The sequence below is a fragment of the Hyperolius riggenbachi genome, chromosome 3 (assembly GCF_040937935.1).
Source record: "Hyperolius riggenbachi isolate aHypRig1 chromosome 3, aHypRig1.pri, whole genome shotgun sequence".
Lineage (NCBI taxonomy): Eukaryota > Metazoa > Chordata > Amphibia > Anura > Hyperoliidae > Hyperolius > Hyperolius riggenbachi.
The window spans coordinates 409,845,606-409,871,166 of record NC_090648.1 but is presented as its reverse complement, the minus strand read 5'-3'; the positions used below and the strand labels follow the sequence as shown (position 1 = coordinate 409,871,166).

The following is a 25,561-nucleotide window of genomic DNA, read 5'->3' as shown; positions in this document are numbered from 1 at the left end:
AAATGGCTGAGCTATAGTTCCCATCAGTGTTCCGCCTGCCCCGCCCCCTTTTATGTTTTCTCATTGCATTATACATACTGTGCAGTTCGATTCACCATCAACTGTTAGAGGAGTGCTTTTAGCTCTCACATCAAGCATGTTCCACAAATCTTAAAGGACTACTGTAGCGAGAGGCATATGGAGGCTGCCATATTTATTCCCCCTTAACCAATACCAGTTGCCTGGCAGCCCTGCTGATCTATTCGGATGCAATAATGTCTGAATAACACAAGAAGCAAGCATGCAGCTAATCTTGTCAGTTCCGACAATGGCTAAAAGGGAAACAGTAAATTCGGGCGCCTGAGGCTAGTGGACAAATCGGGCGCCGCCATTCACTTCTATAATAAATATCGTTTAATGGGCGCCCGGTAGGAAAAAAGGGCGCCGGAGAAAACTAACGTTTTAAAAGCGGCGCCCGGAGACTTAATGTTTTATTACTGTTTCTCATGATTACACATTATTTAATGATTTATACATGTTTAAATATTATTTTTAAACGAAAACCAGTACAATATTTTTTCTAAACATTATTTTTAAACGAAAAACATTACTTTTTTTTTTTTTAACATTATTTTTAAACGAAAAAAATAACAGGGGGGTCTTAGGTTTAGGCACCAACAGGGGGGTCTTAGGTTTAGGCACCAACAGGGGGGTCTTAGGTTTAGGCACCAACAGGGGGTCTTAGGTTTAGGCACCAAAAGGGGGGTCTTAGGTTTAGGCACCAACAGGGGGGTCTTAGGTTTAGGCACCAACAGGGGGTCTTAGGTTTAGGCACCAACAGGGGGGTCTTAGGTTTAGGCACCAACAGGGGGGTCTTAGGTTTAGGCACTAACAGGGGGGTCTTAGGTTTAGGCACCAACAGGGGGGTCTTAGGTTTAGGCACTAACAGGGGGGTCTAGGGGTTAGGGGTAGGTACAGGGAGGGTTACTTAGGCACCAACAGGGGGGGTCTTAGGTTTAGGCATCAACAGGGGGGTCTAGGGGTTAGGGGTAGGTACAGGGAGGGTTACTTAGTAATTTTTTTTTTAAACGTTATTATGCGTTTCATTATTTAAACGAAAGATTAACGTTTTTACAATTGCCGATTTAATACACATTATTTAATGATTTATAACGCTTAAAAACATTACTTTTAAACGAAATACATTTTTAAACGTAATCCATGTTTATCGTTAAAAACCCGGCGCCCTTTTTTCCCATCGCCCCTTTTTAACGTACGCGGCTAAAAGTATTAGAGACAGAAAACAAAAAACAAGGCAGCCTCCCTACAGTTGTCCTTTAAACGGAAAAAAAAAAGAAAAAACTTTTCAGGAGAACAGCTGCCTAATAGCAGGAAATTACTATTTTTTTTTTAGCATTACAGGGCATAAAACAGAATTTTAATTTTCTTTTTTTTCATCCATTTGTCTGTACCAGATGGCTACATTTAATTATATATTTGTTTTATTTTTGTAACAGCATTCACTTTTGACATTTTACATTAAATTGAAAACCATTAGCGATATGTAATTCTAAAGCAATGAACTCTGTCCTGCTTTACTTTGTACATTGATTTGCTTAGATGAAGTGATGCTGAGATGACATTAGCTCTGAAAAGGAAGAAACATACAAGAAGGAGGGAGATTATCTGCTTACGTACATAATAAATTGCTTTAATCCCCAAAATGACCATATGTTTGATCTGGACATGCTTGGACTCTTTCTTCATATATGTTTAAAGTACTTCAATTGCTAATAAGAATCGAAAGCACTTGTGTCATAATTAAATGTCCTAAAGCCACACTTGAGGCCACCTTTCTCAGGCATACCGAATTAAATAATTACATTAGAACTTCAAACTTCTTATTATCTGTGGATTTGTTTTTTTTGTGAATTGAGCTTCTTAAAGAGGACTTAACAGACGTAAGAATGGTGACCTAATACAGTATATTGTTTGAACTTGCCTTGAATTACTATAGAGAACTATAGATTTGCACAGTTAGGGACAATCTCTATTGCAAGCATTGCCAAGCATAGTACCATAACAAATTTGAATGCAGGTATGCAGGAACTGAACTCATCACCCTGTTGAATTTGTATTCATTAACACTCCCCAAAGCCGGGTCTTTTGCAGGAGCAGGGTGAGTCATTTTTTGGGTGACTCAACCTGCTCCTGAAAAAGCCCCGGTGAGGTTAATTACTATTCCCCCTCCAGTACGATGTGGATTCGGGGGTAAGATGTTATTCGGCTGCCAGCTGGGCTCCATATTTTGACGACGCCCAGATTACTGACTGTGCACTGCCATAGCCATAATTCACGTTACAGCCTATGGCGGTGCCTGGTGCGCCCAAATTTCCATTGCTGTTTTTGCCTGACTCGGTCAATATACTCTATAGCAATGCGTGATGCAGACTGCCAGTGTGAATTAGCCCTAAAGGCCACCAAACTGATTCCAACTGAAATCTAATTAACATGGATACTACTGCTCCTAGCTTTGTAGTGCTCAGTGTGGTACAAAGCTCCACTCAGCACAAAATTATGCAAATGTACATCACACACTTCTCCTGCTGCAGCTCCCACCTCCTCCTGCACTGCTAGATCGTAATAAGCAGTTTGGGCTTTTGAATATGCTGAGAATCCTTACAGCCATATTTGTCAGGTGCTTCTTGGTCTGAGCATTTACTTTGTCTCTGTCCATGCAATACACACGTTATACCCACATTACAAATGAATCACCATAAAGTACCATGTGTTGCCAGAAGACATAAAATATTTAAAATATGTTTCAATATGCCGCTTGCACATCACAATGGGTTCAATGTGAACTTACTCTCAGTGTTATAGAAAGGCATTTTGGACTCTAACGCATAAGGGGACTGTGTCTATGTTAAAGAAATACAAGAAGTGTAATAAAAACTGTAAAAGGGTAATGAGCCTTGCAAAACTGGAAGCTGATAAACAATCGCTAGTGATATTAAGTCATGTCACAAAAAGTTTTACAAACATAAATCATAAAAGAATGAAGACTAAGAATATAGGGCTTCTAAAAGATCAGGCAGGGAACTCAGTTGTGTGGGAATGAATTGGACCTGAGATTTTAAATGCATGATTGGCTTCTGTTTTTGCCAAGGAAATACCATTGTCCAGTGGCGTAGCTAAGGAGCTGTGGGCCCCGATGCAAGTTTTAGAATGGGGCCCCCCCAGCACTCTAGACATAACAATTGATATGGCACACCAAAACCTGCCAATGGCAACTACACTGTCAGAGGTGCAAGAAGAGGATGGGGAACAGTTTGTTAATGATTACCACTATTTAAAGTATCTATAGAAGTGATTATTATGAGCACAGGACCAATAGAGAGCTAATACTGTAGTTGAGGGAGGGCCCATTGGGGGCCCCTCTGGCCCAAGGGCCCTGATGCGGTGGCAACCTCTGCAACCCCTATTGCTACGCCCCTGCCATTGTCTCAGAATTTTTAACATCAGTTGCCTAATACAAGAAGGTGTGCAGGCATGTTTCAATAAAATCAGGGTAGTTAAGGCACCTGGCTTAGATGGCACCCACTTCTGACAATTAAGACTAATACACATGATCAGTTTTCATGGTAGATTATACTTTTGATCTGATTGATATATTGATCCGTCATTGATTGGTTTGACAAAAGAAGACAGGTCACATGTGTCTGCCGGATCCTTGGGAGGTGAGTTTTTCCCACGCATGAAATAGAGGCACGAGAAAAATGGGCACCGGCTGAAGACGATAAATATCATTGTAAACTGGGCATCAAATGAAAAATATTAACAGCGGTAATGACAATAGTAAAACCAATATTTGCACTAGTGCCTCTGGCGGCGCCCAAATCGTACATTAGCCACGGGCGCCCACATTTCCTGTTACTGAGCTTTTCATCCCTCTTTTGCATACTCTCCATGGGGATGGGGCACTCTCCTTGGCTACCTATACTGAAGGGGGGGGGGGGCATTTCCTGGCTATCTATGCTGTGGGGGACAGGACACTCTCTGGCTAACTATAATGGGGGCGTCTTTGGCTACACTATAGTGGTGTGAAGGGGGCTCTTTGACTACCTACTGGGGAGTTGCTGGCTGACCTGGGGGGTGGGGCACTCTCTGGCTACCTATGCTTGGGGGAGATGGAGGAACAACACTCTCTGTTACAATTTGACTTGGTGTGCGGATACTTACCCTTTTTTTTTGCATTATTCTTGCAGAGTTTGCCATTTCTATACTTGACAAGATGCAGGCACAAGAGATCTTGCGAAGTCTGAAGCAACTCGAGTTCGATGACTTCAATCAATTCTTCCGCAGTGTGCCAGCAGCCACGTTAGTGGGATTAGGTGCCTTCGCTGCAGTAATTGCATACTGGCTTGCTAGTCGACCCAAAGCTGTCAAACCACCATGCAACCTCCTCTTGCAGTCACAAGAACTTGAGGTAATTATATTCTCTGAAAATAACATTTTCTAAATGTACGACTCATTAGGGTTTGTCATAAATATTTTGGTTGAGAAAGAAAGCCGCTCTACTCACATGGTCATCCAAATTGTGTTCACACAGCTCTAAGTGCGCCAGTCAAGGTCCGCTAACCCAATCCACAGACAGGAATTATCGATCTGCACACTGTAGGTGCTGACTAAGGAAATCTATTCAATAAATCAGTGCATGTATAGATAAGAGAATCAGTTCCAACACTTTTCACACTCTTCAGTGCTTACTCATATCAGACTGCACATACTCTTCTGATCTGTACTTGCGCTAATTTATTGAATAAGTGATCAATGAATATTTCAATGCCAAATCAAATGATGATGTTTTCTTTGACGCCAAGAAGACAATTTTACTATCCTTATATGTACTGTCAACAGGCTCTTTGCTTAAACTCATGCTAAAGTTAAAGCCTTAGTTCAAATACCCCCCCCTCCCCCCCCCAAACAATTGTCATGGTTAGTGAAGGTAAGCAGGAGGCTATGCAATTGCACACTTGATTTTCACATTTGATGTAGTTTTTCAAAGAAAAAATCCTTTTGGAAATGTCAGTTACAAGACCAAGAGCCCATCAGATAAAAATGGGGCACAGCGCCGATGTATAAAAATGGTGCTGCATTGAACAGCTATGTAAAACGGTACTTTCCATTATCAGGTTAAAATATGGCGCATGGGCTGCAATAGTACAAGCCACGATTAGCGGCAAGGAAGTTAAAATATGGAGCCCAATAAACAGCGGGCGCCTAGCACCCATAAATAGCAGGCTCCATAATTTAACCTCCTTGCCGCTAATCACGTCTTGTACACACTCAGGCAGGGGGATAGTGTTAGGCAGCGATGGTTATGGGGAGAGTGTTAGGCAGCGGGAGTCCGAGGTAGCGTGGCCTAGTGTTAGGCAACAAGGGTCGGGGGGGGGGGGGGGCGAGAGTGTTAGGCAGTGATACATTACCTTATCCTGGCCATCGCTCCATCACTTCCTAGTTAGTTTGCATTAGTCCTGGATCCAGCCAATCACCATGCGGCTTAAGTCCCCGCATGGTGATTGGCTGGCTGCAGGACTCCTGCAAACGAACTAGGAAGTGAAGGAGCGATCGCCGGGACAAGGTAATGTATGCTAGATGCCAGTTATGACATCTAGTTACTATGGTTGTTTAACGTTTTAGGATGTTTATAAAATGTCAAATAACCTTAGTAGCAAGATGTCATTTTCAGCATCACCCTGCACAGGTTGTTATTTAGTCCAGCCCAACAACATCTAACATTTAGAGTGTAAGTCAGCCTGAAAAAAAAATACTATATATATACAGTGGGATGCAAAAGTTTGGGCAACCTGGTTAATCTTCATGATTTTCATGTACAAATCATTGGTTGTTACGATAAAAAATGTCAGTTAAATATATCATATAGGAGACACACACAGTGATATTTGAGAAGTGAAATGAAGTTTATTGGATTTACAGAAAGTGCACAATAATTGTTTAAACAAAATTAGCAGGTGCATAAATTTGGGCACCACAAAAAAGAAATGAAATCAATGTTTTGTAGATCCTCCTTTTGCAGAAATTACTGACTCTAAACGCTTCCTGTAGGTTCCAATGAGAGTCTGGATTCTGGTTGAAGGTCTTTTGGACCATTCCTCTTTACAAAACATCTCTAGTTCATTCAGGTTTGATGGCTTCCGAGCATAGACAGCTCTCTTTAACTCACACCACACATTTTCAATTATATTCAGGTCTTGGGACTAAGATGGCCATTCCAGAACGTTGTACTTGTTCCTCTGAATGAATGCCTTTGTGGATTTTGAGTGGTGTTTAGGGTCGTTGTCTTGTTTAAAGATCCAGCTCCGGTGCAGCTTGAGCTTTGTCACTGATTCCTGAACATTGGTCTCCAGAATCTGCTGATACTGAGTGGAATCCGTGCATCCCTCAACTTTGACAAGATTCTCAGTCCCTGCACTGGCCACACAGCCCCAAAGCATGATAGAACCACCACCATATTTTACTGTAGGTAGCAGGTTTTTTTCTTGGAATGCTGTGTTGTTTTTCCTCCATGCATAACGCCCCTTGTTATGCCCAAATAACTCGATTTTAGTTTCATCAGTCCACAGCACCTTATTCCAAAATGAAGCTGGCTTGGCAAAATGTGCTTTAGCATGCCTCAAGCGGCTCTGTTTGTGCTGTGGGCGGAGAAAGGGCTTCCTCTGAAGCACACTCGCATCCAGCATCTCCTTGTGTAAAGTGCACCGAATAGTTGAACGATGCACAGTGACTCCATCGGCAGCAAGATGATGTTGTAGATCTTTGGTGCTGGTCTGTGGGTTGACTCTGACTGTTCTCACCATTCATCGCTTCTGTCTATCCAAGATTTATCTTGGTCTGCCACTTCGAGCCTTAACTTGAACTGAGCCTGTGGTCTTCCATTTCCTCAAAATGTTCCTAAGTGTGGAAACAGACAGCTGAAATCTCTGGGACAGCTTTCTGTATCCTTCCCCTAAATCATGATGTTGAACAATCTTTGTCTTAAGTTCATTTGAGAGTTTTTTTGAGACCCCCATGTTGCTGCTATTGAGAGAAAATTAAGAGGAGGGAAATTGTCAATTGACACCCTTAAATACGCTTTCTCATAATTGGATTCATCTGTGTATGTAGGTCAGGGGTCACTGAGCTTACCAAGCCAATTTGAGTTCCAATAATTAGTTCTAAAGGTTTTGGAATCAATAAAATGACAAAAGTGCCCAGATGTATGCACCTGCCTAATTTTATTTAAACAATTATTGTGCACTTTCTGTAAATCCAATAAACTTAATTTAACTTCTCAAATTTCACTGTGTGTGTCTCCTATATGATCTATTTAACTGACATTTTTTATCGCAGCAACCAACAATTTATACAGGAAAATCATGACGGTTAACAAGGTTGCCCAAACTTTCGCAACCCACTGTATATATTGTGTAATGCATAAAACTGTGTGTATTACAAAGTATATGTTCCACATCATTAGCATTATAAACACAAGTCTGAACTATTAGTTTATAAGATACAAAAATGTGTAGTGGTTGTATGGCCTTATCTATGCTACACCACCCAACATAGGTCTCTGGTGAGCTAGCATGGCTGGAAATAGAAGATGCTCAATGGTCCTAGCTTCATTTCTGAATGCTGCAGGGTCTGCAAAGATAAGGCTGCACAAACAATCTACACAGAAAATGTGAACTGAAGGCGAAGACTAGTCAGCACTAGCCAAGTTCTGGGATTTGTTTTTAGCTTTAACAGGGCTAAAAAGTTGTACTTTTAACCCTTGATGGACAGTGGCAGCATAAAATAGGCATATGTAGTAGACTAAATATTCTGTCCTTTACTCTGCAGGAGAGTGTTATAACTGTGGTTTCATTATGGTCAGCAAATGAAAGACGACAGTTGAAACCAGGCATCTTTTCTAGGGTAACATATAGTTTTGGCCTGGTTTTGACAGTGAAATACTAACAATAAGTCTTTAAAGAGACTCCGTAACAAAAATTGCATCCTGTTTTTTATCATCCTACAAGTTCCAAAAGCTATTCTAATGTGTTCTGGCTTACTGCAGCACGTTCTACTATCACCATCTCTGTAATAAATCAATGTATCTCTCTCTTGTCAGACTTGTCGGCCTGTGTCTGGAAGGCTGCCAAGTTCTTCAGTGTTGTGGTTCTGTGATGCATCTCCCCCCTCCAGGCCCCTCTCTGCACACTGCCTGTGTATTATTTAGATTAGGGAACCTTCTCTCTTCTCTCTTATCTTTTACAAGCTGGATACATCCTCCTCTGAGCTGGCTGGGCTTTCACATACACATACTTACATACAGGCAGAGCTGTTTGCACTCTGCAGGAAGAAACAGCCTGACACTTCAGTGGAAGATAGCTGCAGGAGGGAAAGAAACACACAAATGATCTCTTGAGATTCAAAGGAAGGGTGTATACAGCCTGCTTGTGTATGAATGTATTTTCTATGTGTGGACATATTGTACATCAATCTACTTCCTGTTTTGGTGGCCATTTTGTTTGTTTATAATCAAACTTTTTAAAAATGTTTTTAACCACTTTTAATGCGGCGAGGAGCGGCGAAATTGTGACAGAGGGTAATAGGAGATGTCCCCTAACACACTGGTATGTTTACTTTTGTGCGATTTTATCAATACAGATTCTCTTTAAAGGGAACCAAAGATGAACGTTTCACACAAAATAAACATATCAGTCGATAGCTTGTAAAGAATAAATGCTCTACCTGATAATTTTGCCGCTCAGTTGTGCCTTTTTGAGTGTTATCCATTATTGCTCCAGGAAAAATCCAATATAGCCGCCGGCTCATATCCCTTCTGCTTCCGGGTTATGAGCTGTTCTGGATGTGCTGTGTAGGCCCAATGAAACTATAGACAAGCAGGGCTGCTACTGCAGCCTTTCATCTGTGTGCTTTGAGCTTTATTATTCTGGTGTACTGTGTGGTTGCCTGTAGGAAGTGTCTCTCATAGGAATGAAACTGCACAGATAATAATGATAACTGCACAGTGCACACAGATCACACAGCAGCCACACTTGTCTGTTGTTTCAGAGCTTCTTTCTCAGCAGAGCAGCCCCTCCCATGTCATCAGAGCTCTGAGTATGCAAAGCAGGAAAGCTGAGCCAGGAGGGGACTGGCTTGAAAAGACTACACAGAATACTGACTGCTATAATGATTCCAGGTCAAATCTAGACTGAATGCTTAGTCAGGGATTCTTCTTATCAGTGCTGAAAACAGGCAGATTGAGCAGAGAAGGATGAAACTAAAAGCAGGGTAGGTGTTTACTGTCATGTTCCCACTGATAAATGTAGTAAAATACATGAGGGTGCTTCGTCTCTGGTTCTCTTTAAGTCACTGAGAGTCACGGAGAACATCCAGCGCACTGCACAGCTGCACTTCCACTAATACTGGCATGTCCAGCCACCTGGTCTGAGACTATGTGAGGTCACTACTAATTAATTTTTGCTTTCAGGGCAATGGCAGATGGGCCTGCGTATAACAATTTGTGGCAGACTGCTGCAGCATTGTTTCAGTGACATAAGCCTCAATTCTGAAAAGCCATTCGGTTAAAAAGAAAAAAAAAAAAAACAAGCAAAGAAATACCACATTCGGTATTTCAGGTTTTTTTTTTTCCTTGCCATTCTGAAAACTTTTGTGTGATGGGGCGCTAGTACTACTAATTCCTGAACAATCTGTTTGGAAAGTGAGAGGGAGTGTTGCCATTCTCACTTTGCGGATCCTTGCTGATGAGGCTAAGCTGGGTGTCGGGGATCGCTGTAGGGTAAAGGCCACACAGCGGAGTCAGCGCCTGGCAGGAGGCAGTAGCCGCACTTAGCCCAGATTATTTCCAGCAGCCATGGCCTTTACTTTGCAGCGATTCCCTAGCCCCAGCGCCACCTTATCACCCAGGATCAGCAAGGTGGGAACAGCAACCCTATCCCCCTCCTGCCTCCCAATGACAATCCAGCTGATCATCAAACAGGCTGCCTGGACAATTTGTTAACCTACAGATGTCCTGCCTGGGAGTGCAACGGAACCAATAGGGTGAAGAATCAGACAGGATGGCTCCTCCTATTATCTGGCTCCTTTGCTTCTCATAGTTTACCACATGGCTGAGATGTAGTTACCAACAGCTCAGAGCTGGTCTTAAAGACAGACCATTTTTACTTGTTTTATTAAGTCAGTAATTTACCTCACTGGTCTGTAGTTTTACTTTTTCATGCGTTAACATGCTTCAAGAATTAGATGTTTGGTAAAATCAGTGGGTTGTTTTGCATTACTGAATGCGGTAAAGCTTTGAGAATTAAGGCCATAGTTGGTATATTTGCAAATAACAATAAAAAGATCCATGAGAAAGAGTATTTTCTTGCTTGCTTGTGGCTTAAAGGGCATTTTATTGATAAGATGTGAAAATATCACCTAGGAGAAAAAGCGAATTAAATAGGGCCCAATGTCTATAATGCTGCTATTTTCAAACCCTGGCATCCCCAGCCAACAGAATGCATAATGGAGCATAACGGAACTGTAAACCTAAAAAATGTCCACAGACTGCTTAGCCACTGTCCCCCAACCCCATCCCCTCCCATGTCCCCCTTTTCCCCTTGCTTTGGCAATACCTGTAATGAATCTTGGTCATGCCAATAAAGCTATCTTTGATTTGGTTTGATTTGAATGCTATTTACTCTATAAATACCACCTGTACCTTCAGACTTGTATCAAATTGCAGCATATACAAGGGCCATTATGGGAGCCTTAGGAGGGGGAACGATGACAACTGATTTAGATTGTGTATTTTATAAATACGCTTATCATTTAAACTAAGATCCCAGCAGAAGGTGCATAGCTACCCATGTTTGCATATCATTTAAACTAAGAACACAAAACTGAATACATTAATGAAGCTTTACACCAAATATTTTGTGCTGTAGGAAGGTGATGGTGCTCGTCATTCTGTACTCGGAGATAGTCCAAAGCTGCTTACACACTACTATGATGATGCCAGGACAATGTATGAAGTATTTCAGAGAGGACGGAACATATCTGGTAAGACAAATATGAAAGCTTGTTAAAATGTTCTTTTTCTGTGTGTTTTCATATTTCATTCTCTTTAATGAATTCATGTTACATTATTGTACAACCATGCTCTGCACTGTGGGAACCAAATCAAATCTCTCAACTGATATATATCTTGCTAAATGTATTTACTTTGAAGTGAGCTGTGCATTCTGCTTCAAACATATTAAGTATATCATTCAGTATATGTTTGGAAGCAACGTGAAGAGTGGTTGAAAATTGTTCTTTTGTTTATTGGCTTATTGGCTTAACGAAAATTGGTTGTTTATTGACTAAAGGTGGCCACTAATGATCCAATCTTTTTCATCCAATCTTACCAAATCTATGTAGTATAAGGGTAAATTGAGTGAATATACTGAATGGATACTTCAGGCAGTTACCTTATATTACATAGACATGGTAAGATTGGATGAAAAAGATTGGATCATAAGTGGCCACCATAAAAGAATATTGGGTGTCTTTATGCGCTGTTTGCATGCAGTGCTCACATAATTCAAAATCTTTAGGCTTATTTTTGTAAGAAATTTTGGCTGGCTGTTGGTCAAGCAAAGTTGGGCAAAAATTATGAGAAGGAATGAAAGGAACAGTAATTTTTCCTGCATTTTGATTAGGTGCAGACACATGCCAAAAAAATCCCCATCCCTTGTCTCACCAGTTTATCTCTATCATTTTGACATAGGAAGGCACACGTTGGTATTTATGGCAGAATCCATCAAATAGCAATCAAATTAGTGGGACTGAGTAGTAAATTATTTGTTACTTCTCCTTCTCCTCCTTTGGGAAGTGACTACTTGCTGGGTGGGGTTAGAGTGAGGCTAAATAGGATATGTGGGAAAATAAGAGGTCATCTCTTCATGGATGTCTGAGGGATACTTAAAACTTAAAGCATGTGCACATGATGAGTGATGATGTAGGAGTTACTCACTTTCTGTTTTGTTTTTTGTTTGTTTGTTCTTTTATTGACTTATTGATTTATTTTAATTCATGTTCTAAAACTATGATTGACGTACATGGGCAAAAGTAGTCAATCCCTTTTCACTGAATACAAAGGTTTAAGGGATGGGGACTTTGATCCTAAACTCTTACACGTTAAATTTGTAACTACTTTTTTATTATCTACTATTGACTGGAGCCAACATAATACGTATATGCAAAATTTTCTTACAGGATATATGAAGCAAATAAAAATATGTGCCACACTTGCTCATGCACTCTCGTTGCTGGGAGCATTCTGCGCAGGTGTAGTACTTCTGCACCTATGCATAACACTTCCAGCCACAGGAGCATGGCTACGAGTGACACGGTCAAGCATTCGCACATGTGCAGAAGCCACTGACCTGGCCAGGTCTGCAGCCGCTACGGAGAGGACCCCGGGAACCTGGCTTAGACTGAGCGGAGCTGTGGCGAGGGACACATAGGCTTCTAGGGGCTGGAGGAAGCCCCAGATAAGTAAATCTTATTTTATTTTATTTGCCTTATGCATTCTTTAAAAGGAAAAATATTCCCCTAAAATAATTTCTGTCCAATCCAACCCTTAGCTTCTTAAAGGGAACCTAAACTGAGAAGGATATGGATTTTTCCTTTTAAAATAATACAGTTGCCTGACTCTCCTGTTGATCCTGTGTCTCTAATACTCTTAGCCACAGCCCCTGAACAAGCATGCAGATCAGGTGCTCTGACTGAAGTCAGACTGGATTCGCTGCATGCTTGTTTCAGGTGTGTTATCCGCATACCTTAGGAGCACTGGCCCTTTAATAGCCATTGCCATTCACTTGCATGCTGGGGGTTCTTTTTATGTATTATATATCCCTCTCCTTCCCTTTATTTCCCTGCCTAGCTGAAACACGATCCTCTGCTCACTTGTGTTTACAAGCAAGGCTGAGGTGACTCATGGATTGGAGGAGAAAAGAAAAAAAAAGTTAAGGGAAGAAATTACATCAATATTTAGCCTCAAACTGTGGGCAAAAGACATGGTTCCCACCAGGAACAGAATTATCTTCATTTACTATATAAAATTCATTGAAATCAAAATGTGGACAGTGCAATATATGTGTTATGTAAGTAGATCAAGTATTTATCTACTTATATGTGTTTTTTCCCTGCCATAGTATGGCTAATCCTCCTGCTTTAAATTTTTATCTGACATAAAAGGAAACTTCACCCAGGTTCATAGAGTCTTTATCCACTACCTTTATGGAAGAGCAGAATGATTTTAAATCTGGTGGGTTTAAATTTACTACAGCTTCCATCAGAAGCTTTACTGGGGAAAGGTTCTTGGAATTCTGAGCTTTGGTTTTAGCGGATTGAGAATGCTGGAGTATAAATAATCCTTTTAAATGTACAGGTCCTTCTCAAAAAATTAGTATATTGTGATCAAGTTCATTATTTTCTGTAATGTACTGATAAACATTAGACTTTCATATATTTTAGATTCATTACACACAACTAAAGTAGTTCAAGCCTTTTATTGTTTTAATATTGATGATTTTGGCATACAGCTCATGAAAACCCAAAATTCCTATAAAAAAATTAGCATATTTCATCCGACCAATAAAAGACAAGTGTTTTTAAAACAAAAAAAGTCAACCTTCAAATAATTATGTTCAGTTATGCACTCAATACTTGGTCGGGAATCCTTTTGCAGAAATGACTGCTTCAATGCGGCGTGGCATGGAGGCAATCAGCCTGTGGCACTGCTCAGGTGTTATGGAGGCCCAGGATGCTTCGATAGCGGCCTTAAGCTCATCCAGAGTGTTGGGTCTTGCGTCTCTCAACTTTCTCTTCACAATATCCCACAGATTCTCTATGGGGTTCAGGTCAGGAGAGTGGCAGGCCAATTGAGCACAGTAATACCATGGTCAGTAAACCATTTACCAGTGGTTTTGGCACTGTGAGCAGGTGCCAGGTCGTGCTGAAAAATGAAATCTTCATCTCCATAAAGCTTTTCAGCAGATGGAAGCATGAAGTGCTCCAAAATCTCCTGATAGCTAGCTGCATTGACCCTGCCCTTGATAAAACACAGTGGACCAACACCAGCAGCTGACATGGCACCTCAAACCATCACTGACTGTGGGTACTTGACACTGGACTTCACACATTTTGGCATTTCCCCCTCCCCAGTCTTCCTCCAGACTCTGGCACCTTGATTTCCGAATGACATGCAAAAATTGCTTTCATCCGAAAAAAAGTACTTTGGACCACTGAGCAACAGTCCAGTGTTGCTTCTCTGTAGCCCAGGTCAGGCGCTTCTGCTGCTGTTTCTGGTTCAAAAGTGGCTTGACCTGGGGAATGCGGCACCTGTAGCCCATTTCCTGCACACACCTGTACATGGTGGCTCTGGATGTTTCTAATCCAGACTCAGTCCACTGCTTCCACAGGTCCCCCAAGGTCTGGAATCTCTCCTTCTCCACAAACTTCCTCAGGGTCCGGTCACCTCTTCTCGTTGTGCAGCGTTTTCTGCCACACTTTTTCCTTCCCACAGACTTCCCACTGAGGTGCCTTGATACAGCACTCTGGGAAATTTCTTTCTGTGTCTTACCCACTTGCTTGAGGGTGTCAATGATGGCCTTCTGGACAACAGTCAGGTCGGCAGTCTTACCGATGATTGCGGCTTTGAGTAATGAACCACTCTGGGAGTTTTTAACAGCCTCAGGAATCTTTTGCAGGTGTTTAGAGTTAATTAGTTGATTCAGATGATTAGGTTAATAGCTCGTTTAGAGAACCTTTTCATTATATGCTAATTTTTTGAGATAGGAATTTTGGGTTTTCATGAGCTGTATGCCAAAATCATCGATATTAAAACAATAAAAGGCTTGAACTACTTCAGTTGTGTGTAATGAATCTAAAATATATGAAAGTCTAATGTTTATCGGTACATTACAGAAAATAATGAACTTTATCACAATATGTTAATTTTTTGAGAAGGACCTGTATACAGTTGTCAAAAGTAGATGATGTAATGCTAGTTTTCTTTAATAAAGACATCCTCTGTTTACATAATGTAAATATATTATTAGCATAAATCCACTACTTTAAATAGATATAAAGCCCAATCTACACGATACAATTCTTGGTGCGATTCGATTACGATTCTATTTACAATCTGATTAAATCCGACATGTCCGATCGGGATTCGATTCGATTCAATTCGATTTGCCATTGTACAATGGTAAATCGAATTGTATTGAATCGAATCCCGATCGGACATGTCGTATTTAATCGGATCGTAAATAGAATCGTAATCGAATCGCACAAAGAATCGTATCGTGTAGATGGGGCTTAAGTTCATTCAATGAAGACATCTAGTTGTACCTGCATGAATTACCTTGAATTACCTTTTATATAAATACTGACTCTCTTTAGAAAGTTGGGCTAAGCCCTGCCTCTTCTGCATTTAAAGAGAAACTTTAACCTACGATTGAACTTCATCCCAATCAGTAGTCGAAACACACTTTCCAATAAGAAATCTTTACTTTTTTTCAAATAGATCATCGGGAACATATGTATGACTGATTGGTAGGTTTTTAGAAATCCATGCAGAATTGTCTCAGACATATTAACCACTTCACCACTGAGGGGTTTTACCCCTTGAGCACCAGAGCAATTTTCACCTTTCAGCGCTCCTTCCATTCATTCGTCTATAACTTTATCATTACTTATCACAGTAAAATGAACTATATCTTGTTTTTTCCACCACCAATTAGGCTTTCTTTAGGTGGGACATTATGCCAAGAATTATTTTATTCTAAATATGTTTTAATGGGATAAAATTCATTATTTTTCAGTTTTCGGCCATTATAGTTTTTAAATAATGCATGCTACTGTAATTAAAACCCATGGAATGTATTTGCCCATTTGTTATAAAACCGTTTAAATTATGTCCCTATCACAATGTTTGGCGCCAATATTTTATTTGGAAATAAAGGTGCATTTTTTTCAGTTTTGCGTCCATCCCTAATTACAAGCCCTTATTTTATAAAGTAACAGTGTTGTACCCTCCTGACATAATTATTTAAAAAGTTCAGTCCCTAAGGTAACTATTTATGTATTTTTTTTAATTGTAAATTTTTTTTTAATTACAAAAAAAAATGGGGAGTGTGGGAGGTAATGAGTTAATTTATTGTGGATAAGTAATGTATTTGTATGTTAAAAATGCTTTAGGGTGTAGTTTTACTATTTGGCCACAAGATGGCAACAGTAACTTTTTTTTAATGCGACCTCCAATCGTCCTTCCGGACGCTTGGAGGACGTACTAGGAGGCTGGTAACGTTTTTTTTTTTCACAATGATCGCGCTGCCTATCGGATACGCAGCGGATCATTGCGGGGCTTAGATCAACGAACGGGAATGGATTTTCCCGTTCATTGATCTCCGGGCGAGCGGCGTGTTTACGAGTGGGAGTGCGCGCTAGAGTGAGCGGAAGCGCGGGCAGCGGCGGGATTTCTCCGTCCCTGGGGGTGAAAGGATGGAAAAAGGGACGGAGAAATTCGTACGGGCGTGGGGTAAAGTGGTTAACAAATCAGTAAATAGTCTAGATTTCTTCTTAAATAGTAGGAGTTAGGAAGGTTTCTCAGACAGTGCAGTGTGAGGGAAATTGCTGTTTTCCAGGTAACCAATACATCTGCTGTTTTGCATCAACGCCCAGCACTGGAAGGGTTAAGCACAGAACAGCTTCACAGGACACCTGGCAGCAGGGAGGAGCCCTTCACAAATCATGCCTAGTTTGCACTGCTGCACTATTTGTAGAACTGCTAATAAGCACTTCTTAATTTGCGACAGTTTATAGGGATGGATTTGCACTTTTCTTAACTGTAGTCCAGCTCTATTGGCACATTCCAATGCTTTCTAATTGGAATAATACGTGTCTTCACGTTGCTTATAATTCATATGTTATTTATCCCACTGGAAAAGGTTCCAAAGTTAAACTTGGCTGTACGGTCCTTACAGCAGGAAACCAGTCCATTTCTCCAAGTCGAGTCCCCGGTAGTGGGGCTTATGTCATCAGCAATGGTGGTGGAGCATCTCGGGAAACTTTAGAAATTCATTCTGGACAATTGAGATGGCAGGCCACAAACATTGGAGTTCAGAGTAGCCATTCCAAAGACAGTGACGGAGTATCTTCAGTGGTGGTTGGCGGAATCCAACCTAGTGAAAGGCAGGCTCTGGAAGGAGCCAGTACAGAAAATACTTTCTACAAATGCAAGTTTGTGGGGATGGGAGGCTCATGGGTTACAGAGCTTTTCAGGGAAATGGTCCAAGCTAGGATCTCAGCAATCCTCCAAAATTTGGGAACAGAGCGTTGAAGTTAGCTTTGATAATAGTGAGTTCTAGTTCAGTCGGACAAATCCAAAAGGCATGGGGACAATGAGCGATCCAGACAGATTGCTAATAGCAGAGGAGGGGCATTGCAGGACACATGTATACACTTGGGTACAAATGGAATGTAAAAATGCAAGGAAGAGCCACACTGGCAGGTTCTTATTATAGAGATGAGAAGAAAGATGGATTGTTGACAGATGTCTTTCTGAGTAATCAACAGGATTCATATTCATTCTTTTCTCCAAAAGTGGTGAACTGCTTCTTTACTGTAACCACTAACAAGGTTTTCATTTGATCCAACATTTTTAGCATCTGCTTTTGAAAGTTTATGACTGAGTAATCTGAGTAATCAACAGGATTCATATTCATTCTTTTCTCCAAAAGTGGTGAACTGCTTCTTTACTGTAACCACTAACAAGGTTTTCATTTGATCCAACATTTTTAGCATCTGCTTTTGAAAGTTTATGACTAGAATTGCCTGATTTAAAAGTGAACAACAAATAAAACAGTGTGTGTATGTGTACTCTAACAATGTTTTCATATGTGTCCTTATACTGACTATGCAAACCATTTCTTTGCGGTTATAGAAAATGGTCCGTGTTTAGGATCCAGGAAACCGAATCAGCCTTATCAGTGGTTGTCATATAAAGAGGTTAGAATTGGTATTTATTATTTACTGTTATTTAATCTGATTTGTGCAACTGCTCATTTCTTTTTGGTAAACTATACTTTACTAACAAGCTAGTGAACAGATGACAGTCCACAAGAAAAAAATATACTAGTCATCATGTCCTTTATAATTATACAAAAAGAAATTAGACCCCTAATAACACTTATTTTTATAAAATGGGAGTGCATTAGAATCTCTGGTGTCTGGGGTGACTTCTCATTAGTTTCTGTCCTAAGTCTATCAAGAAAATATCTGAAAGAGGTTATATCACCTCCCCAATCTATGTGAAGTAATAATAATAATAATAATAATAGTAATAATAAAAACAGTTGTTAAAAAAGCTTGAGTTGAAGCTTCTTGTTAAAGGACAGAAGGGAAGTTACACAACTCACCTAGGAAGAGGGAAGTCTATAGATCCCCTAGAGCAGGTGTGTCGAACTCAAATACAATGTAGGCCGAAATGGAGCTCTGGCATCAAGTTGCGGGCCGGCCTCAATATCTAGTGGCCACTGCTCTCCCTTATAAAGTTCCCTGGTGTCTAATAGCCCCCCAAACATCCCCTATACAGTTCCCTGATGTTTAGAGTCCCTCCCTCCCTCCTCTATACAATTCCCAGATGTCTGGTGGTCTAGAGTGGGCCAAACATAATGCAAAGTGAGGAAACCACCTGAAGGCCAAATCTTATGGCTCCGAGGGCCCGATTTGTCCCTCGGGCTAGATTTTGACATGTATGCCCTAGAGCCTTCCTGTCCTCTGTATCCCCTCTTTCCACCACCGAGCTTCGATCAAATCTCCCATCAGCTGCGTCTTCGGGTCTCCTCTGAAGTACTTGTGTCTCCAAGTATTTTGGACACTGGAATGAGGGGATGTAGAGAAGACCCGGAAGGCTCTTAGGCAGAGCTTTTCAACCCTTTTCCTAATTGTACCACTTCTATAACCTGAAAATGTTCAAGTACCATCAGTGTGCCTGCATAGTATTGCGGTACCACCAGTGTGCCTGCACAATAGAGCCCCAATCAGGCTCGGCTGTTTCCACCAGAGCTTGAGTGGAGAGCTACTGCACATGTGCACACGCCAACAAGGAGATCTTTGGGGGGGTCTCTGCCCTGGGTGCCCTCTGAGGAGGAAGCCTCTTTGGGATTCAGAGACTTCCCCCGCCCAAGGTAACTACCCCCAGGGGCCCTTTTTTCTTACAGGTACACTTTGAGTAAAGGGGGGCATATGGGAGGGTAATAGAAGGAGGCATTGGTGGGGCATGGGGAAAAGGATTAAAATTAGATTGCTAGTTTACAGATTGCCATTATTGGCCAATATAGTTAGCCTTTCCAGTTCCTCTTCCCCCTGCTTCAATATAGGTAGCCTCACCCAACCACAAGAGAGTTGGGCAGTGACTCACCACAAAATTCTGTTCCCCCTTGCTTACTCCTCTCTAGTCTGTGCTGCCATGCGGAATTGTTCACACCTGAGATCAGTGGTAACCTGGCCACAGTTAAGTGAAACCAGGCGAATGGTGCACAGTGATGGCGCGTATACTTCAAATACAGGAAGTGAGCAGTGATGTCACTTCCTGTATACACACAGTCACTGTGCATTGTTCTCCTGGCTGTCTTTTTACTACTGCTCTGAGGTCTGAAGTATGCCGCAGGGCAGCACAGTGAGAAGCGAGCAAGGGGGAACGGAACTTTGTGGGCGCAGGATGTGACTAGGACAAGTGGCAGGCAGCCAATAAAGTGGCAGGCAAACCTGATGTGTACCAACTGGCCAGGGGCGTAACTAGAAATCACTGGGCCCCCCTGCAAAACTTTGGATGGGCCCTCCCCAGCTGTCATTGCTGGAGGTGGGGAGCACTGATGGTAGCCTGAGGTAAGGGAGGAGGGAGGAGGGCCACCCTCCCTGCTGCTGTTTGTACCTGCCCTTCCTGCACTGCGCCCCTCTCTTCCCCTAAAAATGACCCTGGAGGTCCCCAGAGCTAGGGCCTCCTTCTCAGACATCTCCCCTAAGGGCCCACCTGCAGCTGCATCCCTATTGCTACACCCCTGCACCTGGTACACAGCAAAGTACAACCAATGGTACGCTTAGCACAGGTTGAAAAGCCCTGCTCTAAGGAATCAAGACTCTTACCTCTTCTTAGGCGAGTTTGTAGCTTTCTCCCAAATTGGTGGTTACAGGCAGTGATGAGCGAAAATGCCAATATTCTTTTCGCATTCATTTTTGCGACAAATAATGTAAAATTTGGTTCTCAAGCAGAAATTCCAGTGAAAATTTTCCACAAATTTTTATGGTAAAAATACAGATGTTTAGCATTTTCGTGGAAAAAATGTTATGGTAAAAATATATAGTTTCATCGGATGTTCCTGGTTAAAATTATTATTTTGCACGTTTTCACGGTAAAAATACAGATTTTTCACATTTTCCATATGATTTGTCACAAAAATGTTTTCAAATCAAAAATAGGATTTTCAATGGCAAAAATTTGCTGCAGTGGCCTAATTTGTAAAAAAATAGCCTGGTCACTAGGGGGGTGAAAGCCTACAAGTGGTTAAAGCTCTAGTTCACATTCCCAGATCTCTCATTTGTTAGCAAAGGTGAATAGGGGACCATTGCTCAGTACTCACATCATTTTCAAATTTGATTCAGCTAGAGAAATATGCTTCAGAAAAGTCAGTCACATAAATTTAGAGCAGCCAGAGGAGTGGGTGCTTCTTTCTCTGCACAGTGCCATTACTTATTTATACCTCCCTCCTGTGGACAGGGTCTGCTCTGTATTTGCAGGAAAAGCCTGCATGGTGCCTTCTCCTTGACTTCCTTCTGTAGGTGATAACTGTATAGGGCGAAGCATTTGGACAGACTAATGTCTAGGAGGATTCTCAGTGGTCCAAGCGAAGATGCTTTTACAGTTGTTCTCTGCTAACTGTTGCAGCTACATCCTACAGACATTGACAGAGAGTCACTGGTAATTCATGTGGTGTCAGGAAAGAAGAATATTACTGCAGTTGCATAGGGCCAAACATGTTCTGCACATTTTTCATTGCTAAGTGCTGTAAAGATATGCAAAAAAGAAAAGAAAAATACGCAAGATAAATGATGAGACGTTAGGCCCCGTGTCAAAGGATAAGTAGGATTTAGCTAAACATTTAGCTTAATAGTTAATCACCTGTTCTCAGTGTTAAAGGACACCCGAGGTGAAATTAAATAAGCAATGGTATCTATCCTCCGTCTCCTAAAAATGACTTTTGTTTTTATTGTTTTATTGTTTTTGCTTAATGACACATTAATTGAAGTATGCCAGAGCTAAAATCTATGAACTATTCATCCTTTTTAACTCTTTCCTGCTCTCAGAAGCCATTTTCTGCTAGGAACGTGTTTTATAGATGTAATTTCTTATCTTTGAGGGTCACACTGTAGTCTGACCCAGTCCTGACTCTTACATACCGGATGATTAGCTCTTTCAAGCAGAGAAAGAAAAAAAAGGAACACAGCATAGTTATTTATGAGCTAGGCACTGTACATACACATGTCTATCTCATCATTTCACATGTCCCCCGGCGTCCTCCTGGCTCCTCTCCGTGTGCCTCCGCCGGCCCCCGTTACCGGCGACACCCGGGACGGGCGTCGGGCCGGAGTAGTGACAGAATGGGCAGCCCCGCAGATTGGGCAGCCCCGCATGCACAGTAGGAGCCTGGGCCCCATTAAATTGTGCAGCCACGTAAAGCGTCCTAAATATCTCTGCTTCCGCAGCACGTACACTCCCGAAATTTTCAGGCTAGGGAGGGGAGCCCCCGATCTAGCTCTGTGTCGAATTGCAGCCCTTGAGCTACGTTGATTCCCGAGATAGGTTTGCTGTAATCAGTCTCGGGAACCAGTGGAGCTCGGGGGCTGCAATTCGGCACAGAGCTAGATTGGGGGTTTCCCCTCCCTACCCTGAAAATTTCAGGAGTGTAGGAGGTGCGGAAGCGGAGATATTTCAGGAAAATAATGTCTAACTTCCCACTGAGCATGCGTGATACTCAGTGAGTGATGACGACAAGCGTCAGGAACCAGGAAGAGCCAGCCCAACGCCTGGCCCGGTAATCTTTTAATTTTCAAGGCGTTTTAAATCAGGATGATACTATTTATTGGCTAACTAAAAATGAATAAAAATAAGCAAGCTTTCAGCCTTTCAGCCTTCGTCTGGCTTATATCCTGTTAGTTTGCAGGCTGGTGGTACAGACAGCTTATATACATGCAACATCAAAAGGGAAAACAGATATTTTTTTCAAGCATAAATACATGTCATTAAGATGCCTTAATTCAAACAGACCATCTAAATGGGGTTAAAGGTTGTTTTCGGCACTGCTCAGGGCCCCTTTAAGAATCCCTCAATTTTTTAATAATTTTCTCTGTCTCCAGTTGCTGACAACTTCACCCCATCCAAAACTATTTATTTAACATTGGTTTAATTGTTCTTCCCATGATAAACCAGGATAAATCCTGTTTTTCTACATACATAATTGGTATTGTGTCTCAGGTAAAAGAAATTGCAGCTACTGTTAACCATGTTCTGTTTGCCTCATATGGCAGGTGACAACGCGTGCAGAATTGTTAGGCTCAGGACTACTACATCAGGGATGTGAGGCTTCAACAGATCAGTTTATTGGAGTATTTGCACAGAATCGCCCAGAGGTAATACACAGCATGTTACAGTATGTCAGTATACTCTGCATATCATACTACAGCCTGGAAAAGAATGTGACATGTCTGTCTTTCAGTGGATCATCTCTGAGCTCGCCTGCTACACATATTCCATGGTAGTTGTTCCGCTATATGATACTCTGGGCCGTGGTGCAATCCGTTATATTATTAACACAGGTAAGAGTTTATTTTGTGTACACTTGATAAAACTGAAGGTGTCTAGTTTTGAAATGCTATTAAGTTATCCACACTCTGTGCGTCATTATTTTGCAAGAGTAATCAACCATATATTTTTAAAATCCCTTTTATTTGTGGTTTTCATTAGGTGCATAATACATATATACAGTAAAGCTCAACAGATATTACAGCAATATGTTATAAACCAGAAGCAAGTACAGTGTATTGATATTAAATGTGGTACAGATGTGGTACAGAGTATTCATTACTACCAGATAATTTTCTACTATACTGAATGCACCACAATTTAAAAATCATATAAAGTGATCGAGCAGAGCTTTGTCTCTGTCTCTATTAGCCGGAGGCAGAGTGGGGGGTATATGGAGGGCGGGGAACTCAACTGGACTGATGATGAGCATGTGCACGTCATGCATTGCAGGAAGCTGAGGAGAAAATGATGAATGAAAAATATGTAGTATCAGTTGGCGACGTTGGTGCCTTTGGTGGGGATGGCGCTCCAGGCACCTGTAAAGTCTGCTACATTAAACGGCCCTGGCTATAAGATAGATACCAGTGTTAAAATACCTAAATAATGCAGAAGGAAGAAAGCAGGCTGGCACTTGCAAGATTCAAAGCATAAAAAACAGCTTTATTCCATCCGGCTGATAAACTTCAAGTATGCAAAGCGTAAATCACACACATAAAATTGCCTACCCTTCTGTTGATGGCTGTGGGGTAACGTGGGGGCAGTGGGGTTGCCTAACGACCGTTTCGCTACTTGAGCGTCTTCAGAGGCTACTGCGCACACCCGAACGCCGAACGCAGTGTCTTCCTTTTGCATGATTGACATCTGTATACTTTCTGGCTTGAGCACGCTTATCCTGGCATATAACCACCCTGTCTGTTGCCTCTGAATGTCAGTCATGATTGCTTGCTAACAATGCTGCTTGCCAAGTGCTGCTAGACTGCTGCAGTGCCTGTTCTGTCTTCTACCCAATTTTTCTGCAAAATACCTAAATAAAGTATGCAAATTATGTCTATTAATATAAACCTGAATACTAATAATTTATAAACTGTTATGCTATAAATATTTACTTTGGAATTGTGTAAAGTACCACTAATAAAATAATACAGATTAAATGTACATTTCTCCCAGAGTAAAATGCACTATGAATTACTTTATTTTTTACTATGTTACTGTCACGCAGTATAGTTGCTGTCACTGTAGGTAGTATAAAGCTTACTTGGATAGGTCTCTGTGAGTTTTAAGGGGATAAGTTGAGTATAAGGGAAGGTATGAATTATTATAAGTCATGTCATTTGTTCGTATAAAAATGCTTTTTATTTAAACATCTAATAAATTAGACAGTGCAAATATTCATTAGAAAGAACCATAACTTTTTTTTGCCTTTATTCACATTTCACAGTATAAAATACCTAAACATTTATATCATTGCACACTCCATGGGCTAAGACAATATAGAATATATATAGAACATAGAGAACTAAAAAAAATAATACAATTAGTAAATACACACTTATAAAATGTTGATTTCTCTCAAAGTAAGGCTGGGGTCGCACATTAAGGTGTCCAGTCCTGTCCTGTCAGTTTTTGACAATTGGCTTCAGTTTTGCATGAGTTTCTATGACATGGTTCACACATAAACCTGTCCATTTGTGATGCAGTCCTGCCAATTTTGTGATAGTTTTCTATGGCTTGGTTCACACATAAAAGATGTACTTTTCCGATCCTGCCAGTTTTTTTTTATCAGTTTTGGACACATTTTAAACACATTAAATCAGTCCAGCTTTTGTGCCTGCTGTACTATATCAACTGCATTAATTTGAGACTAACTGATAGAGATATTAATTTAAAGTGAATCTGAAGTGATAATAATAATGTAAAAACAAAAACAAAAAAACAGATACTTTGTTACACTGCAGGCTCATTCATTCAAATCGCCCGCCGCAGGAGGCTTCGGAAGTCTTCAGAGCACGAGTGCTGCAGAAGTCGGGCGGCTCCGTACTGCGCATGCGCAAGAGAGCGTGCATGCGCAGTATGGAGCAGCCCGTCTTCCAGAGCACTTGGGCTCCCGAAGACTTCCAAAGCCTTCCGCAGCAGCAGAGAGCGGTCTCCGACCCATCAGGGACGGGGCAGCCAGCGGTGGAATGCGTGGACCAGGAGAGGAACAGGAAGGCTCTATAAGATCCAAAGCCTGCCCTCTCCTTCAGTATCTGTTTTTTTTTCCTTCAGACTCCCTTCAAAGCATACTTAAAATTATATTTTACTGGCCCTTGAATATGCACTAACTTTTTTGTGCTGTCTGTGTTGTTCTGCCTCCCTTTCTGGCCCCAAACTTTTGCCTGATGGATTGAGTCCTCGATCCCAGCGGACAATAGCCCTCGTATGTACATCTAAAAAGTAGGGATGATCAATGAGATGCAAATACTGCCGAGTTGTCCGGCTTGAAAATGGACCGATCCATTTAAACCTGGTTGGGACTTGATTGGTCCATTTTCAAGCTGCATATATTTGTATACATGTGCATAAATTCTGAAGTATTTGCATATTATTGATTATCCCTACTAAAGAGGTAACGTC

General features: G+C 41.3%; 1 protein-coding gene across 4 annotated transcripts in view; it reads left to right on the top strand.

The window, feature by feature from the left end:
- The window catches only part of ACSL6 (acyl-CoA synthetase long chain family member 6), a 316,002-nt gene that overhangs the window by 172,489 nt on the left and 117,952 nt on the right, over positions 1 to 25,561 (top strand). For all 4 annotated transcript variants that reach the window (XM_068277434.1, XM_068277435.1, XM_068277436.1 and 1 more), the window contains 5 exons: positions 4,248 to 4,468; positions 10,980 to 11,094; positions 18,029 to 18,093; positions 22,672 to 22,773; positions 22,860 to 22,959. In XM_068277434.1, the coding sequence (XP_068133535.1) occupies positions 4,248 to 4,468; positions 10,980 to 11,094; positions 18,029 to 18,093; positions 22,672 to 22,773; positions 22,860 to 22,959 (603 nt within the window). The remainder of the gene's footprint in view (positions 1 to 4,247; positions 4,469 to 10,979; positions 11,095 to 18,028; positions 18,094 to 22,671; positions 22,774 to 22,859; positions 22,960 to 25,561) is intronic.